This window comes from Stegostoma tigrinum, chromosome 34, assembly GCF_030684315.1.
Source record: "Stegostoma tigrinum isolate sSteTig4 chromosome 34, sSteTig4.hap1, whole genome shotgun sequence".
NCBI lineage: Eukaryota > Metazoa > Chordata > Chondrichthyes > Orectolobiformes > Stegostomatidae > Stegostoma > Stegostoma tigrinum.
The window spans coordinates 5,235,788-5,254,873 of record NC_081387.1 but is presented as its reverse complement, the minus strand read 5'-3'; the positions used below and the strand labels follow the sequence as shown (position 1 = coordinate 5,254,873).

The 19,086-nt window shown below is 43.9% G+C and overlaps 1 protein-coding gene across 1 annotated transcript; it reads right to left on the bottom strand.

The window, feature by feature from the left end:
• Nucleotides 1-5,352: 5,352 nt before the first annotated feature.
• On the bottom strand, nt 5,353-18,670 carry LOC125467705 (verrucotoxin subunit beta-like). Its single transcript, XM_059639407.1, has 7 exons — nt 18,653-18,670; nt 17,564-17,688; nt 16,258-16,396; nt 8,346-8,487; nt 5,636-6,638; nt 5,554-5,605; nt 5,353-5,457 (listed from the first exon to the last, which is right to left on the bottom strand). The coding sequence occupies exons 1-7, from the start codon at nt 18,668-18,670 to the stop codon at nt 5,353-5,355; spliced, it is 1,584 nt and encodes a 527-aa protein (XP_059495390.1).
• Nucleotides 18,671-19,086: the final 416 nt, after the last annotated feature.

Here is a 19,086-nt window from a genome sequence, read left to right as displayed (position 1 = left end):
TGTGATCTGGTCTCCTCCCACTGTCCAAAGATGCATAGGTTTGGGGGATTGGCCACAGTGAAATTGCCCATATTGTCCAGGGATTGTACAGCAGGCAGTGAAGGAAGCTAATAGCATGCTGGCCTTCATAACTAGAGGAATGGAGTATAGGAGCAAAGAGGTCCTTCTGCAGCTCTACATGGCCCTGGTGAGACTGCACCTGGAGTATTGTGTGCAGTTTTGGTCTCCAAATTTGAGGAAGAACATTCTGGCTATTGAGGGAGTGCAGCGTAGGTTCACGAGGTCAATTCCCGGAATGGCGGGACTATCATATGTTGAAAGATTGGAGCGACTGGGCTTGTATACACTTGAGTTTAGGAGGATGAGAGGGGATCTGATTGAGATGTATAAGATTATTAAGGGATTGGACAATCTGGAGGCAGGAAGTATCTTTCCGCTGATGGGTGAGTCCAGAACCAGAGGACACAGTTTAAAAATAAGGGGTAGGCCATTGAGAACAGAGTTGAGAGAAAACCTCTTCGCCCAGAGAGTGGTGGATATATGGAATGCTCTGCCCCAGAAGGCAGTGGAGGCCAACTCTCTGGATGCTTTCAAGAAAGAGATGGATAGAGCTGTTAAAGATAGTGGAACCAAGGGTTATGGGGATAAGGCAGGAACAGGATACTGATTGTGGATGATCAGCCATGATCATAATGAATGGTGGTGCTGACTGGAAGGGCCGAATGGCCTACTCCAGCACCTATTGTCTATTGTCTATGTACAGGCCAGGTGAGTTAGCCATGGGAAATGCAGGGTCACAGGGATAGGGTTGGCAGGTGGGCGGGATGCTCTTTAGAGGGTTGGTGTGGACTCTTAAAGAGCTCAGTGCTTGAAACATCTGTTTCTCTTTTAAGAGGTTGTGACTAAAATCTGCATCTGCTGGAGCCACAACTGTGACCTCAAGTAAGTAAAGTGCAGCATTGTGTGTGAGCTTCAGGGTGACTGTGGCTGTTATGTGGATAGGAGTTTCCAAGGAGTATATGGATAAACATTGAGGAAGAGCTCAATGGGGTGGGGGTGGGCTCCCATCTTGTCTGGTCTCACTTTCCATTGACAGCAGTGGATTTCCTAACCAGAAAGACAGCTTCACATTGTCCCATTTTTGTATTGGAACAATACTGTAAATGCTTTGCAGCCCACTGCAGTTATAAACTACAAATCACAAGTCATGGAAATTCATTGACATGACCTTACCTCACCCAACTGCATTCTTTCAAAATCACATTCCCTTTCATTTGAAAAAAAATGTGAAGGAATTTAATTCTTTTTCCAGCATACCTATCCATCTGGAAGAACGGCTGTTTGACTGTGAAACTTTGCCTTTGAAAACTGCACCCTGCAAGAAACAGGGATACCAGGGAAATGTAGAATGGTTAATGTAGAATGAGCTGGTATTGCACCCAACCTGAAGCAGGAGCTCTGCACTGGTTCCCACACCAGTCCTCTCTCCATAGCCCTAACTGTTTGTCCCTTCAAGTGCTTATTACAGTCTCTGTTGAAAGCTGCAATTGAATTTGCCTCCATCAGGGTCTCGGGTAGTGTATTCCAGATTCCTAACTGCTCATTGTCTAGAAAGCTTACCCCTCATGTCACTTTCGATTCTTCTGCCAATTACTTTAAATCTGTATATTTTCCATAGACCTTACATTAATGGGAACAGTTTTTCTCTCTTTATTTAGACCTTCAACCTGATTTTATTTTGAATTATTTAGCGTAATATTGAATGTCCCCATCATTTTTCCTCTTTCAGGAGAACAAGAGCAACTTCTCCAATATGGATACAAACAAAGTACAAAAGTCAGGCACTCGGCCCTCAAGCTCTGCTCCTCTATTCATGGCTGGTCGGATTTTAATCTCAATTCGACATTCCTGCAGCCCCCCACCGATGATCTATCACCCCCTCGGTAGTCAAGTATCTACCTAGCTCGGCCTTGAAAAATATTTAAAGATTTTGCATCCACTGCCTTTTGAGGAAGGGAATTCCAAAGACTCACAACCTCTGAAAGAAAATATACTTCTTCACCTCTCTCTTCAATTGGTGCCACTTATTTTTTAATAATGACCCCTCATTCTAGGTTCTCCCACAAGAGGAAACATCCTTTCCACGTATACCTGGTTAAGACCCTTCAGGATCTTATATGTTGCAATTAAGTCATCCCTGACTCAGCAAACTCCTTAGATGCAGGCCTGGCTTTCATCATAAAGCAATCGGCTTGCTTCAGGTATTAGTGCAATAAATTTTCTCTTATCTGCTTCTAATGCATTGACTTCCTTAGGGACCAGCATTGTGCACAGGACTAAAAACAACAATGCTAGAGATTACAGTGGGTCAGGCAGCATCCATGGACAGACAGCAAGCTAACACTTTGGAGCTAGGTGACTCTTCATCACAGCCTGTGCAAGTGCTCCAGATGTGGTCTCTCCAATGCTCTGTGTAACTAAAACATAATCTCCCCTCACAAACAACACAGCTTTTGCCAGATTTCCTGAATACTTTCTGGGTAGTGATCTATACAATATTGCAATGTATTATTTGTAGAACCATTTTCGTAAATCTTCACTGCACCCTTTATAATGCCTTTGCATCATTCCTAAAGTGCCGTGCCCAGAGTTGGATATAATGCTTCAGTTGAGGCGCAATTAATCTGAGTTAATAAAGCTTCATTATTACCTTCTGCAGTGCTGTGCCTCCATTAATAAAGTCCGGTTCTCCAAGGTGGGGCCGACCATGGAAGGGGGTGACCATCTTAGCCTTGGTTTGTTCCAATCCCCTCCTTGCTGGCTCTGTTTGTGTTCCTTGCCTGCTCTGTGCTACCTGTAATCTGGAACACAAGCATTTCAGTGTTATTCCAACTTTTCATTCACACCATGGCCTGAAATTTCTGATGCCTAGATAATTGGTTCTGCAACAGAATTTCCGATATAGCAGACTCCAGGGGAATTGCTCAGGAATTAAAGACTGGGTCCTGCTTCTGGGGCGGTCAGTGTCGGGATGCTGGGTGTTCAGGGTACGCAGGCATGATGATTGGGCAATCGCAGGAACTGGCATAAAATCTAGTGCCAGTCAATCTCACTTTCAATCTCTTGTTCCCCCCAGAAATAAAAGCATGTTTTATGGTGGTGTTTTAAGGGAAATCCATCACCAAGTAAGGTACTAACAAGCTTCAGATTCATATAAGCTTTGATCCAGAGCAAAGAAATGAAAATTTCATCTTCTGCCATCTTCAGAAATCTTGTAAATATTCCAATTATTTTATATTTCAGGATAATACTGACCTGTTGTTATTTTAACTGATGTTCCAAACATGTTCTAAACAGATAAACCCCAAACCTATTGAAATCCACCAGCACGCCCTTGACAAGAAGCTCTGCCCCTTCTTCAGTTGTATTATCAACTCTTGATGGGCAGCTGATATACAGTTCTAAAGTACTTCAATCAAGTTTCACTTTTCCCTCCTAAAGGTTTCAAGAAATTCTGCACAAGATAACATGATTCCTTATAATGCTACTTTTTTGACCTAGTAATGAGCAGCGTAGGCCAAGGAGAGCCAATGGATGTCATCTACCTGGACTTTAAGAGGGCCTTTGACAAGGTGCTGTACAGGAGGCTGCTGAGCAAAATAAGGGCCCCTGGTGTCAGAAGCAAGGTGCTGGCATGGAAAGAAGATTGGCGTCTGGCAGAAAGCAGAACAGAGGAGACAAAGGGGTCTTTCTCAGGATGGCAGCTGATAATGAGTGGTGTTCCACAAGGGTCAGTGCTAGGACCACAACTTTTCAGTTGATACATTAATAATCGAGTTGAAGGAACTGTGGCCATTCTGGCTAAGTTTGCAGATGATACAAAGATAGGTGGAGGGGCAGGTAATATTGAGGAGGCAGGGTGGCTGCAGAAGGATATGGACAGGTTAGGAGATTGGGCAAAGAAGTGGCAGATGGAGTACAACGTGGGAAAGTGTGAGGTCATGCACTTTGGGAAGAAGAATAAAAGCATGGATTATTTTCTAAATGGGGAGAAAAATTCAGAAGTCTGAATAGACTTTCTAGTTCTAGCCCAGGATTCTCTCAAGGTAAACTTGCATCTTGAGACTGTAGTCAGAAGGCAAATGCAATGTTGTTCTTTATTTTGAGAGGACTTGAATATAGAAGCAGGGAGGTACTACTGAGGCTGTATAAGGCTCTGGTCAGGCCACATTTGGAGTATTATGTGCAGTTTTGGGCCCCATATCTAAGGTAGAATGTATTGGCCCTGGAGCAGGTTCAGAGGTGGTTCATGAGAATGGTCCCATGAAAGGAAACGTTAACATATGAGGAATGTTTGAGGACTCACTGGAGTTTAGAAGGATGACAGGTGATCTAATTGAAAATTCCAGAATACTGAATGGCCTGGGCAGAGTGGATGTGGGAAGATGCTTCCATTGGTAGGAGAGACTGGGACCCGAGGGCACAGCCTTAGAGTAAAGGAAAGACCTTTTAGAACAGAGATTAGGAGAAGCCTCTTCAACCAGAGAATGGTGAATCCATGGGATTCACTGCCACAGAAGGCTGTGGAGGCCAGGTCAGTGAGGACATTTAAGGCTGAGATAGATAGGTTCTTGATTATCAAGGGGATCAAGGGTTACGGCGAGAAAGCAGGAAAATGGGATTGAGGAACTTATTAGCTATGATTGAATGGTGGAGCAGACCTGATGGGCCGAATGGCCTAGTATCTGCTCCTATGTCTTATGGTCTTATGGTCTTATGGTCTTAGTTTAGAAGGCTAGTGAATAATTGGGTGAACAATTAAACTCAGGCAGGATAGTAAATCATTGTTCACCATTTCCTTCTGCTATAGTGGCAGCATTTTCATCGTTATCAAATTACCTGTAGGGTCTCCAGATGGAGCAGGCAGTGTGCAACCAGCATCACACTTATTTAGTGCACTTACTCCTAACTTGTGTACTGCTCCATATCGGAACTTGTCGTGAGTGCTTTGTTGTAAGTTATATACTGTGAATGTCCCTTCTTTATCTGGTGTCTCCTGAGAGATCCAGACCTTGTGCTGCACAGGTTTACAATCCAGCTTGTATTTCAGTACCCCTCCAGCATCCAGGCTTGCTGGGTGTAACTTCAGTATGACAGTGCTATGCATTACCTCAGAAGGCACAGGCTGGTCAGGCTTTGATGGGAGCTCATCGTCATGACATATCTGACCCATCCTCATACAGGTCAATACCCGCTCCATTACAGTCCTGCGATGTTACAGAAGCAACTATAAGTTTTGTTTTCTTGTGGTCTTTATTGGCATTTGCAAAATCCTCTGAGCCTGGCCTGCTTTCATATCCGTTTACACATTGATGCAATGTTAAACCACTGTTCTCTCCTCTCTTCCTTCACATCTTGGGTCTGTGGAGGGTTGGCCATGTCTGAAGTGCTGAGCTCCTGCAGGTAGACTGAAAGAGCAGAGAGATATGGTTAGTCCCTTTGGAGTAATGTGAATGCAAGGCAGACAACAGATTGATGATTTGGGTTCCATACTTCTTTGTTCTCCTCATTCTTTGAAGAAACTATTTTGATGCCTTTCAATTTATCAAGGTAAGAGCTCACCACTGCTATTTACATTTCAATGCACTCTAACCATGCGATCAATGATTGGCTTCTAAATGGTGATTGTTCCTTCTTCTCCAGGATATTCGCCAGTGACTCTTCCTCCTCGCCACCTCCATTGGTAGATGGTAACACTCTGGATAAAGTCTTCTGGAAAACCAGTTGATATTCTAAGCACATGTTTTGGAATTCCGTCATCCTGCTCCCTAGCTCTGGAAATGGACTGTCCCTCATCATATCATTACATCTCATCACCATCTCACTGAGCTGCTCCAGCACAGACTGGCAGTCATTGACCAATCCAATACTTATGTCCCGTACCAGTTGAGCAGCTTTAGAGTCCAGTTTGTCGAGTGGGTAGAGCCAGACTCTCATGGGCACTGCGTGCTCTCCATCCGCTCCCAGTAACTTTGGGAGGGTTGTGTAGATTTTGATAGCATCTTGGAATGTGCTGGGATTGTTTTCCAGGAAGAAATCTCCATAAAAGGTGCAGCTGAATTTTTGGACATTGGATTTTTGTTCCTCTGTCAATTCTAGGGAGATCTGACCCTCAACTGCAATACAAGGAATTTTTTTAATCATCCCCTCCAGGTTACCCTGAATATCCTGTACGTTCTCTGTCGAAGAGACCTCTTGATCAAACACAAAGAAAGCCTGAGCCCCGTACAGCACTGCTGTAACCACATGAGTTGCTGTTCCCTCATCAAACACATTCGGGTAGGTTATTTTCTGTTGCCCCAAGCTGTTCATTGTCAGCTGCTCAAACTTGGTTGTTGTTCGGTACTGAAGGGATGCTCGGGCCTGTTGCCTCGACCTCTTTGTGTCAGTCAGATATTTGGCTGATCCATCCAATGTTATCGATTCAGTGAAAACACTTGCTTTCAACGATCCATCAACACTCAGGGCTGATGTCTTTTCCTGAATCGAGTCCAATGTGTAGATCTTAAACTGAGTTTCATGTTTCGACCATACCGTCACATTCTGTTGAAGAGTCTCCAAGCCCCAGAAGGTAATAGCTTATAAAAAACAGTGAAAAACACAAGTGAAATAACTCCTCAGAGACCAGCATCCCATCGCCAAACACCCTTTCTTCACAAGTGCATAGCTTTTGACAATAGCACTGCTGCCCAATAGGTCAGGCATTCAGGATCCCAATATCTTTAACATTCATCCTTTTGCATCAGCCAGGGCTCCCTGACTGGACCAGGTTAACAGCCCCAGTCAGGGAACTCATATTCTGTTCTGGCTCATTTACAACCACTGCATCAGAATCAATCACTGTGTTTCCAATGGAATCCATAATATGCTAAGATCAAAATTTAAAGTGTAACACCTACTGAATACATAGGGACAAACTTTCAGTGATGCTCACAAAGCATCAAGATTTGTAATGAGGAGGTCATGTCTGAAAGCATAATTGAATTCTTTGCAGAAGTAACGCAAGTAGGAGGTGGGAATATCTGTGGATGTAGTTTATGTGAATTCCCATATTGTCTCCAATAAGAGACTGCCAGCTAAAGCTGAGGTTGCGGGATACCCACTCAAGGTCTAGGCTCGGCATGGAGGCTGGGTGGGGGTAGAAGAGTGAAGGAAGGGGCAATGGATATGTACTCAATTGGAGAGGAAGTAATTTGTGGGGCAGAATTTTAACTTGACAGATCACCAGACACACAGAAGAGAGCCTGATAACATTCAAGAACCCATTAGTTCTGCTGATATCCTTTTAGCCGATTCTTGAGTTCAGCTATGCAAATATCTTTCCGACTGAAGGTTTCCTGATTAATTAAAGAGCCTGTGCATGATGGTGATACTGCTGCTCAGTGTTTCCAACATACCTTTGGCCAGATCACTGCATGAGTGAGGAAGTGTGTGATTTACACATTATTTTAGAAATATGCGTTGTGAGCATTAATTGAAAGCAAAATATTAGTACAATGATCCTGAACAGAACATACACCATATAAATTCATGGCGCTCAGCCCAACGAGCCTGCTGTGCCATTTAATAAGTAATAGTTGATCTGATTAGTGCATATTTCAACTTACACAAATAATGCTGTACCCTCTTGCTTGTCAAGAATTCATTACTTCTCCCTCTGAAATCTTAAAAGACCTTTTGAGGAAGAGAATTCCAAAGGCTCCCCTCCCTCTGTGATAAAATAAAGTTCTCCTCATTTCTATCTTAAATGTGCAACCCTTCATCTTTAAACAGTAAGCCCTGGTTCTAAATTCTTCTATAACTTTAATAGCTTTAATATAACTTTCATAGCTTTAAATTGAGGGGTGAAAGATATAGGACAGATGTCAGAGGTAGTTTCTTTACTCAGAGAGTAGTAAGGGAATGGAACGCTTTGCCTGCAACGGTAGTAGATTCGCCAACTTTAGGTACATTTAAGTCATCATTGGATAAGCATATGGACGTACATGGAATAGTGTAGGTTAGATGGGCCTGAGATCGGTATGACAGGTCAGCACAACATCGAGGACCGAAGGGCCTGTACTGTGCTGTAATGTTCTATGTTCTATGTTCTATAACAGGAAACGTCCTCTCCACTTCCATCTCTGTGAAGAACCTAAGGATCTTGTGTGTTTTTAACAGCTCATCACATCTTGTTTCAAAGTACTTTGAAATGCCATCACTGTTTATGTCTTTAAACCCGGTGCCTGAATGTTAATGTTGCACTGAACTGACCATTACCCCTGACCCTGAGCATGCGCAGGTACCTGGGATTAGAATGTCAGAACGGCAGTCATACAGCATTCCCAGCTGAAAGGGTCGGCCCAGAGTACGTATGTCCATATTCCCTCCGGCTGGTATAAACCCAGCAAAACTAAACTCTCCTGTAATAAAAAAACCCACAGGCATCTGCCGACAAGGGGAATGGGTTCATGACGTCCATTGATCTATCTTCATATGTACTGAGCCAAAAACAATGATTTAGCTACATGAATTTGTAATTTGTGCAGCATTTTAAAGTAGAACCCCTACAGCGTGGAAGCAGGCCATCTGGTTCGCACCAACACCCCAAATAGCAGCCCACCCAGAGCCACATCCCTAACCTATAACTCCATTTTCCATGGCTAATCCAACTAAACTGCACATCTTTGGACTGTGAGAAGAAACCCAGAGTACCTGAAGGAACCCACGAAAACAGCAAACATTATGCACATTCCACACAGATAGTCACGTGAGCATGGAATTAAATCCATGTCCTTGGTGCTGTGAGGCAGCTGTGCTAACCACTGAGCCATGATACTGCCCAATGAAATGGATGTCCGATAGCCCTTTACAGACAAAACCAGACATTATAGCAGTGGCTGAAAGCTTAGTCAAACAGTCGGGTTTCAAGGTCAAAATTGGAAAAGGAGGGGAAAGACCAAGAAACCAAGTCAGTGAAACAGAGTTCAGTTGGGTTTTGGCAGATTATAGAGCTGTACTGGGTTAGAGAGACCGGGGAGGGACCGTGAGTGAGTGTGTGACACAGGGTACAGGCAGCACAGTGGGACAGCTTTGAGCTGACAATTAGTGAATGGAAGGTGGGACAGTGATGGATACCATTGGAGTTGGTGAATGTAGAGGATGCAGGAGATGACAACTTCAGCAGCAAATTGGCTGAGGCAGAAAAGAAAGAGGTCGAGTGTTCTGGAATGTAAGTGACATTTGTGACAGAGAAAAGCTGAAGTCACCAAAGCCCGACCAGACATAGGGCTGCTCTCCCATCAGAGAGAGACAACTGGCGGCATTTAAATTGACAGTCACCGTGCCTGAGGTGAGGGGAGAGTTGAGAAGAGGAGTCCTTCATTGTAAGTGCAGCCAGTGCAGGAATTCAATCCACAATGTGGGTACCATTCTAAATTGCAAGCCAGCCATTCAGCCAACTAAGCCTACCAGATGGAGAAGTAACCAACAGAAGAGCCTGTTTCAACTTGCAATATGAAGACAGGATAGACAGTTTGCAACAATGGTTTAGTCTTTGTAAAGAACCAAAGATAATAGTATTGTTCTTTTGAATTTAATTTTCTGGAAGATTTCATGCCCTGTCAAGACTATTTGTTGGATAAACAGTCTCTTTACAAAGATACTGAGATCCTGCCGGCCAGAATGGGACTTAAACACAAGAATTTCTGTTTTGTTTATTCTTTCATGGAACGTGAGCATCAGTGACTGGGCCAACCTTTTATTGCCCTTCAGAAGGCAGTGGTGAGCTGCCTTGCTGAACTGCTGCAGTTCACACACAGTGGGTTGTCCAACGTTTGGGAGGAAATCCCAGGCCGTTGACCCAGCGAAAGAGAGAGAGAGAGAGACAGAGACAAAGACAGAGAGAGAGATAGATAGAGAATGATGATATTTTTCCAAGCCAACATGGCATGTGACTTGAAGAGGAGTTTCTGGATAGCAGAACTCCTATTTATATCCTGCCCTCACCCATTTAATTGGTGGAGGTTGTGGGATTTAAAATGAGGGATTTAAAAATGCTGTCAAAGGAGCCTTGGTCGGTTGCTCCAGTTCACATTGACTATGGTACATTATTTCTATCAGTGTGCATCAATGCAGGTGGGAGTGAATATTTAAAGTAGTGGATAAGGTGGTAAACAACCAGGCCATTTTGTCTTGGTAGGGGTCAAACATCTTCAGTGTTATTGTTGCCAAACCTGTCCAGGCAAGTGTAGAGTATTCCATCACACTGCTGACTTGTGTCCATGCATTGAAATTCCCAGCCTCTGACTAGGACTTTGAGCCCCATCATTTATCTGGCTGGCTCAGTTCAGATTCTGGTAAATGGTAACCCCAAGGATGTTCATGGCTGGGGATTCAGGGGTGTAGTGCCATTGATTTTCAATGTGAAAGGGCTAGATTCTCTCCTGTTACAGATGGTCATTGCCTGGAATCTGTGTGTTGCAGACGTTACTTGTATCCACCAGCCCAAGCCTGAATGAAACAGTCTGTGTCAATATCTGAGGAATTGCAAATGGTACTGAACACTGTTCAATAATATCACATTTTATACACCATCTGCCATCTTCTTGTCTAACTGCTTAACCTGCATATATCACTTCCAACTTTCTTTTCTGTCTTCTCAACAACTTAAGTTCCAGCCTAACTTTGTATAGATTACCTCTGGAGCCTTCAATCCACTCATTGTGGTCCGAAGATGCTGCTTGGCCTGCTGTGTTCATCCAGTTATCTCGGATTCTCTAGCATCTGCAGTTCCCATTATCTCTCTTGTAAATGACTGGCATGTTAGTGTGAATCCTTGCTGCACTCTGTTAGCTACATCCACAAAACCTGAAACTGACCACATGGGCAGCACGGTGGCTCAGTGGTTAGCACTACTGCCTCACAGTACCGGGAACCTAGGCTCAATTCCAGCCTCAGGTGACTGTCTGTGTGTGGAGTTTGCACGTTCTCCCCATTTCTGTGTGGGTTTCCTCCAGGTGCTCCGGTTTCTTTCCACAGTCCAAAGATGTGCAGGTTAGGTGGATTGGCCATACTAAATTGCCCGTAGTACTCGGGACATGTAGATCAAGTGGGTTATAGGGGAATGGGTCTGGGCAGGATGCTTCAAGTGCCAGTGTGGGCTTTTTGGGCCAAAAAGCCTGTTCCCACACTATAGGGATTCTATTTGTTCTCATTGTTTTTTGCTCATTAATGCATCCTAAATTCCACAAGTCCTTTTATTGTGCAACAATCTTTTTGTTTGGCACTTGATTGAATGCCTTCTGGACATGCAGATAGACTACATCCATGGCTCACCAAGGGGCCGAGCAGTGGAAGATGGAGTTTAATTTAGATAAAGACAATTCCGGGCAGAACTTGTATACTTAATGGTAAAGTCCTGGGGAGTGTTGCTGAGCAAAGGGACCTTGCAGTGCAAGTTCATAGTGCCTTGAAAGTGGAATCGCAGGTATTTAGGATAGTGAAGAAGGTGTTTGGTATGCTTGTCTTTATTGGTCAGTGCATGGAGTATAGGAGTTGGGGAATCTTATTGTGGCTGTACAGGACATTGGTGAGGCCACTTTTGGAATACGACATGCAATTCTCGTCTCCCTGCTATAGGAAAGATGTTGTGAAACTTGGAAGGTTCAGAAAAGATTTACAAGGATGTTACAAAAATAAAAGTTGCTGGAAAAGCCCAGCAGGTCTGGAAGCATCTGTGAAAGGAAAAAACAGAGTTAACATTTCGGGTCTGGTGACCCTTCCTCAGAACTCACTTCAGGTCAGCGGCCCCGAAACGTGAACTCCGATTTTTTCTTCACAGGTGCTGCCAGACCTACCGAGCTTTTCCAGCAACTTCTGTTTTTGTTCCTTTTTTTAACATTATACTGTTTCTGCCATGTGTTTATCCACTGTCTCAGTCTGAGGCCTGGTGTTGCTGTGGCAGTCATAGAGATATACAGCATGGAAACAGACCTTTGCTCCAACTTGTCCACGCCAACCAGATAGCCTAATAAATCTAGTTCTGAGGAAGGGTCACCGGACCTGAAACGTTAACTCTGTTTTTTCCTTCACAGATGCTGCCAAACTCGTTGAGCTTTTCCAGCAACTTTGCTTTTGTTCCAGATTTACAGCATCCACAGTTCTTTCAGTTATTACAAGGACGTTGCCAGTGTTGGAGGGTTTGTACTATAGCTGGAGCTATTTCCCCGGAGCACCAGAGGCTGAGGAGTTACCTTATTGACGTTTATACAATCATAAGGGCTTGGATCGGGTGATCAGCCAAGGTCTTTTCCCCAGGATGGGGTGTCCAAAACCAGAGGGCATAGGTTTAAGGTGAGAGGGGAAAGATTTAAAAGGGACCTTTGGGGCACCTTTTTCACACAGAGGGTTTTGCTTATATGGAATGCCAGAGAAAGTGGTGGAGGCTGGTACAATCACAACATTTAAAAGACATCTGGATCAGTATGTGAATAGGAAGGATTTAAAGGGATATGGGACAAATGCTGGAAAATGGGGCTAGATTTTTTTAAAAATCCGGTCAGCATGGATGAACATAGAACATAGAACATAGAACATTACAGCACAGTACAGGCCCTTCGGCCCTCGATGTTGTGCTGACCTGTCATACCAATCTCAAGCCCATCTAACCTACACTATTCCATGTACGTCCATATGCTTATCCAATGATGACTTAAAGGTACCTAAAGTTGGCAAATCTACTACTGTTGCAGGCAAAGCGTTCCATTCCCTTACTACTCTCTGAGTAAAGAAACTACCTCTGACATCTGTCCTGTATCTTTCACCCCTCAATTTAAAGCTATGCCCCCTTGTGCTCGCCATCACCATTCTAGGAAAAAGGCTCTCCCTATCCACCCTATCTAATGCTCTGATTATTTTATATGTTTCAATTAAGTCACCTCTCAACCTTCTTCTCTCCAATGAAAACAGCCTCAAGTCCCTCAGCCTTTCCTCGTAAGACCTTCCCTCCATACCAGGCAACATCCTAGTAAATCTCCTCTACACCCTTTCCAAAGCTTCCACATCCTTCTTATAATGCGGTGACCAGAACTGTACGCAATACTCCAAATGCGGCCACACCAGAGTTTTGTACAGCTTCACCATAACCTCTTGGTTCCGGAACTCGATCCCTCTATTAATAAAAGCTGAAACACTGTATGCCTTCTTAACAGCCCTGTCAACCTGGGTGGCAACTTTCAAGGATCTGTGTACATGGACACCGAGATCTCTCTGCTCATCTACACTACTAAGAATCTTACCATTAGCCCTGTACTTTGCCTTCTGGTTACTCCTACCAAAGTGCATCACCTCACACTTGTCTGCATTAAACCCCATTTGCCACCTCTCAGCCCAGCTGTGCAGCTTATCTATGTCTCTCTGCAACCTACAGCATCCTTTGTCACTATCCACAACTCCACCGACCTTAGTGTCATCTGCAAATTTACTAACCCATCCTTCTACGCCCTCATCCAGATCATTTATAAAAATGACAAACAGCAGTGGACCCAACACCGACCCTTGCGGTACACCACTAGTAACTGGTCTCCAGGATGAACATTTCCCATCAACTACCACCCTCTGTCTTCTTTCAGCAAGGATGAGTTGGAACAAAGGTTCTGTTTCCATGCTGTATATTTCTATGACTATGATATCCTCAAAACACAAACAGATTTGCATAAAAGATTTCTTTTTCACAAAATCATATTGACTCTGCATCATCTAGGTGTCCAGTTACTATATCCCTAATAGTGGATTCTTGTCTTTTCCCTACTAACAATTGGAAAGTTTGTGTTCTGAGATGTATATTTCTTTCACTGTATGAACTGTGTTGTGTGTTTGTGTGCAAGCTTTATGTGTGAGAGAGAGCTGTATGTTTGTGTGAGAGAGAGAGCTGTATGTTTGTGTGAGAGAGAGAGCTGTATGTTCAGGTGAGAGAGAGCTATATGTTTGCGTGACAGAGAGAGCTGCATTTGTACAAGTTGTGCTGAAGAGTTTACTTGTGGTGAGCTGCTTGTTTGGTCATTTTCCTGTGAGCGGTGGGATATGAGTTTGTGTAAGCTTTGTCTGTGTGTACATGTATGGGTTCTTTTGTGATCTGTGTCAGTGTTTGTGTGAGCTCCTGTATATACATTTGGTGAAATTTCAGCATGCATTTGTATGAAGTGTATGTGTGTTTGTATGAGCTACGACTATATTTACACATGTTGTGTAACCTTGAAAGTTCTGTTTTCATGCTTATGTGCATGTTACATGGTATATTTCAGTAAAAGCTCATGTAGTATCTATGCATGTATGTCCCTGTGGCTGTTTTAGAGAGTTATCATTATGTATTTGATTGTGTATGTACTTAAGGTGATTTTGTGCGTATTTGTGAGGATATTGTGTGTGTTTGTTTGGCATTTCTTTCTGTTTGTGCGATTAACTTGTATGCTTGTAAGCAGATCCCAATGTAATTGTTTTTGTATATGTTTGTCTAGGTTTTTATAGGTCTGTGCAGAATTGTTTGTGTGTGTGCATTTATATGTGCTTTCTGTGTTTTTGATGGTTGAAAGCTTACAGCTAAAGGCTCAACTATTTCCACCCTAATTAGAGGTGATGGTAGTATGGTGCAACTGGGTAATAAGCCACAGTCCCAGGCTTATCATTTAGGATCAACTCCCCACACATTCTGAAGAAGAGTCATATTCACCTGGCAAGGTCAACTCTGACCATCTCTGCCTCTCTATCTCTGTCTCTAACCCTCTCTCTCCAGAAACACATAGACAGATGTGCTGAGTACTTCCAGCACTTTATTGCTTTTTATCCCAGCGTAGCAGCTGTAGAGTTTGAATTCAATGAGTAGAAAACCTCTGCCGGTAACAGTAACTAATTGATGGTTGTTAAAAACTAACCTGGTTCACCAATGGCCTTCAGGGAAGGAAATGTTGCTGTTCTAAACTGGTCTGACCTACATGTGACTCCAAGCCCACAGCAAAGTGGTTGACTCTTGACTGGTCTTTGAAATGGTCGAGCAAGTTGTGACATTGGGAATGGGCAATAAGTGATACCCATATGCTATGAAAGAATATATTTTTAAAAATATTTCAGCAAATTGCAATTCCTCATATTGGACAATATGACCTTGAGAACTGCCAGCCACTTAAATATAGTCCCCACCATCACCTCCTTTACTGTGACAGTAACACCATCTTCAGTTTTATTGATTCAAGCACAAAATATAGAATTTGTACATTAGCCATGTCCCCTGCCTTCAGTTTCATCCTTCTCTCAACTTTATGCTCATTAAAAAGCATTCATGTTCCCTTTTATTACCTGACTGATCTATCCTCATATACTCTCCTCTTGCCTCTTATTTTGTCTGTCAGGCCTCATGTGTACTTTTTATGTTAGCTTGTTTTCTACTGTACTGCAAAGCTGAAACTTATCAGAAAACATTTTTCCTCTGTCTCATTTTAACTTCCATCCTTAGTCATCATGGGGTGACCCAACCATCTTCAGCTGCTTCATCAATACCCTTGCCTCCATCATAAAGCCCGAAGCAGGGATGTTCACCAATGATTGCACAATATTCAGCACCATTTGTGACTCGTTAAATAGTTTGTGCCCAAATGCAGCAAGGCCCCTGGAAATTACCCAGGCTTGACCTGGTAAGTGGCAAGTAATACCAGGAACACAAGTGGCAGGTAATGGCCTAGTGATACTATCACTAGACTGTTAATCCAGAGACATAGGCAATATCCTGGGGACCTGGTTTCAAATCCTGCCACGGCAGATGGTAGGATTTGAATTCAATGAAAATCTGGAATTAAGAGTCTAATTATAACCATGAAACCACTGACCATTATCCGGGAGGAAGCTACCATCCTTACTGGGTCTGACCTGCACAGCCAATATGGTTGACTCTTAACTGCTCTCAGCCCATGAATGAATAAAAAACTTCCAGGCAATGACCATCTCCAACGAGAAACAATCTAACAATTCTCCCTTGGCATTTGACAATACTGCCATCACTGAAACTCCCACCATCAATACCCAGGAGCTACCACTGACCAGAAACTCAACTTAGCAAACTGTGCAAATACAGCAGCTACAAGAACAGGTCAGATGCTAGGATTACTCATTCACCCAAACCCATCCACTGTCCAAAAGGCACAAGTCAGGAGTAGATGGAATACTTACCGACTGTCCAACAATACTCAAGAAGCTCAACACCATTCTAATCAAATTGGCCCCTGTAACTGGTAGTCCATCCAGCACCTTAAACATCACAATCAATCCCAACAACATCCACAGTGTATACCATCTACAAGACAGACTGCTGCAGGCACAAATTAATTTCTTTTAAGAGTTCCTCTTGCAGCCTAGTTTTTCACTTATGTCCTTATTTTTGGGTTTAACGGGCTGGTTTTTCATTCTCACGTTATCTCAATGACCTATCCCCTCTCTGACTCCCTACCTATACTCACCTTTACTGGCTCCACGCCCCGTCCTTTGACCTGTCTGTCTCCTCTCCACCTATCTTCTCCTTTATCCATCTTCTAACCTTCTCACCCTCTCTCCCTATTTATTTCAGAGCCCCCTTCCCCTGCCCCTTTTCTGAAGAAGGGTCTGGGCCTGAAGCATCAGCCTTTCCTGCTCCTCTGGTGCTGCTTGGCCTGCTGTGTTCATCCAGCTCTACACCTTGTTACCTCAGATTCCCCAGCATCAGCAGTTCCCACTATCTCATGGTGTAGATTTAGTAACAGATATTTTTCCAAAATAACTGGCATAGATTTTTGTCCACAGAAAGTTATCACTCTAAATGCACCTTCTGTGTATTGGTGGGGGCATAACAAATGTGCTTCTATTGCATATGCACAAGGCTGGACTATTTTAAACGGACAAGTTCTTACTCTTTTTACTGCATCTCAGATTTAAATTTAATGAATGACACAGTATTAACTACAATAAGCATTTATTTTGTTAAAGCTTCTGAACATATGCAGCCTTGAGCTAGAGATTCCACACACATTCATAATTATTGCGGTAATTTCAAGTCTTCCTTGCTCCTAGTTAGATGATGTTCAGTGGTTGATAGGTTTGAAACTGTTCCATCTCCTTTCCCAGGCCTCACACCCTTCCAGCTCACAAGACCCCTACCTGACCCCAGTCCCTTGTGACCACCCCATCACCCCTCAGCCCCATTGCAACTTTCCACTTCTCCCTAAAAGTGCAGCTGGTGGGCAGGGAGCCACCTTGACAAGCAGATGGTTCTTCACATCCCATCCCAAAGTCTGCACAAAGGTTGCTCCCAGTCTTGGCTCCCGCCCCCCACCCCCACCCCCCATCTAGCCACAGCAAAATGTCAGCTGGTTCCTATCACTGCTTTTAGACCCCTGCTCTCTGTCACATGCTCCTGCCACCCTAAGCTCCGTCCCCGAACTCCCTCAGCTCTTGGCACCCGATCTCCTGGTGACTCTCGCTGCTAGTTATTTAGCCAGCTCACCGAATCAGAGGTTGCTTCTCTACCATGAATGTTGCTGATAGGTTCACCAGTGACCAGCTTTCAATGAGAAAAGCCATCGGCCTGACAACAGTGATGTGATTGGCTCCTGGGTAGTTTAGCAGCTTCTGGGTGTGAATGATATTGGCTAGTCGAGTTACATGTCAACAGTTCATTGTTGTTTATTTACAGCCAGAATCGATTTATTTGTAATAAATAGTAATTCTTGTTAAGTACTGGTCAGTGTTCAATGTTGGCATAGGTCTGAATAGAGAGGTAAGTTAAGAACGTTTTGCACACTTTGATAAAATCTTTAAGAATGATGACAGTAGAAATGGTGACACTTAAATTCCAGTATGCAATCCCATTGAGTCAATAAATATGGAGCTGGAAAAGCACAGCATTCGAGGAGCAGGAATGTCAATGTTTCGGGTTGAAACGCTTCTTCAGGTGTACCCCAGTGAAGTGTGACACCACTCCCTTAACCTACCTCTTCCTCCCAGTCAACTCTCAGCTACCTCTTGATAATTTCATTTCCTTCCAAAGGACCTTGTGTGAAAATCCACTGGGCCTTATGGGGAGAAACCCTCCACAAAATGTGATAAAACTAACACTGGAATTATCACTAACTAACTAGCACTCATCCAAGTTGGCTCAGGTCCTGAACTGGAGAAGAGGAAGAGTGAGAATGGAAAACTGAATTCTGTTCTTATCGGGAGAGATTCAACAAAAATACAGGGAGATTGAGAAAAAGATCAGCAGCATTCTGGGAACCCACTGTCCTTATTCCAATCAGGGACTGAGAATAAAACACTGATTGGAACTGGGAATAAAACATTTGGGGTGAATTTTTTAACCACTGTTGATTGTGGACAGGAAAAACCAGTGAAACAAGCCATGAGAGACTCCACCTTTCCTGGTCAATGTCCAAACGTGACCTGTATTCATTGATATGTGGGTGGAGGGGGAAGAAAGTGAGCCCCTTACTGAGAACTGACCGTTCGCCCTTAGTCAGGGGGAGGGTCTCACCTTTCTCCCCCTCCACCGACACATCAACAAATACCAGTCACTTTTGGACATCGAGCAGTTTACCACAGCCTGTGCCTCCATGTTTACTTCTCTAACCGTGAGCCTAACCCTGCCTCCACTGACCCCTTCTCCCACCTCCAACACAAGTCCTCCTCCTGGACACCAACCCAAGGTCCCCTATCCTCCCTCGACCTCTTCATCTCCAACTGCCATCGAGACATCAATTTCCTCAACCTCTCCACCCCTCTCACCCACTCCAACTCCTCCCCTACAGAACGGGCAACCCTCCACTCCCTCCACTCCAATCCCAACCTCACCATCAAACCCGCGGACAAGGGAGGCGCAAGTTGCAGTATGGCACACTGACGTTTACATTGCTGAGGCCAGGAGCCAGATGTCCAACACCGCCTCCTACTGGCTCCAGATCATGACCCCACCCCCGACCACCAAACCGTCATCTCCCAAACCATCCACAACCTCCTCACCTCAGGTGACTT

Bases quoted from the DNA above. Each gene is read 5' to 3' on its own strand.
- LOC125467705 (XM_059639407.1), bottom strand. The intron at 8,488-16,257 runs GTAAGTATTCCA...CCTTGTCGGCAG, and splicing joins TGAGTATTGTTGGACAGTCG to ATGCCTGTGGGTTTTTTTAT. The intron at 5,606-5,635 runs GTAAATAGCAGT...CTCTTACCTTGA, and splicing joins TGGTTAGAGTGCATTGAAAT to TAAATTGAAAGGCATCAAAA.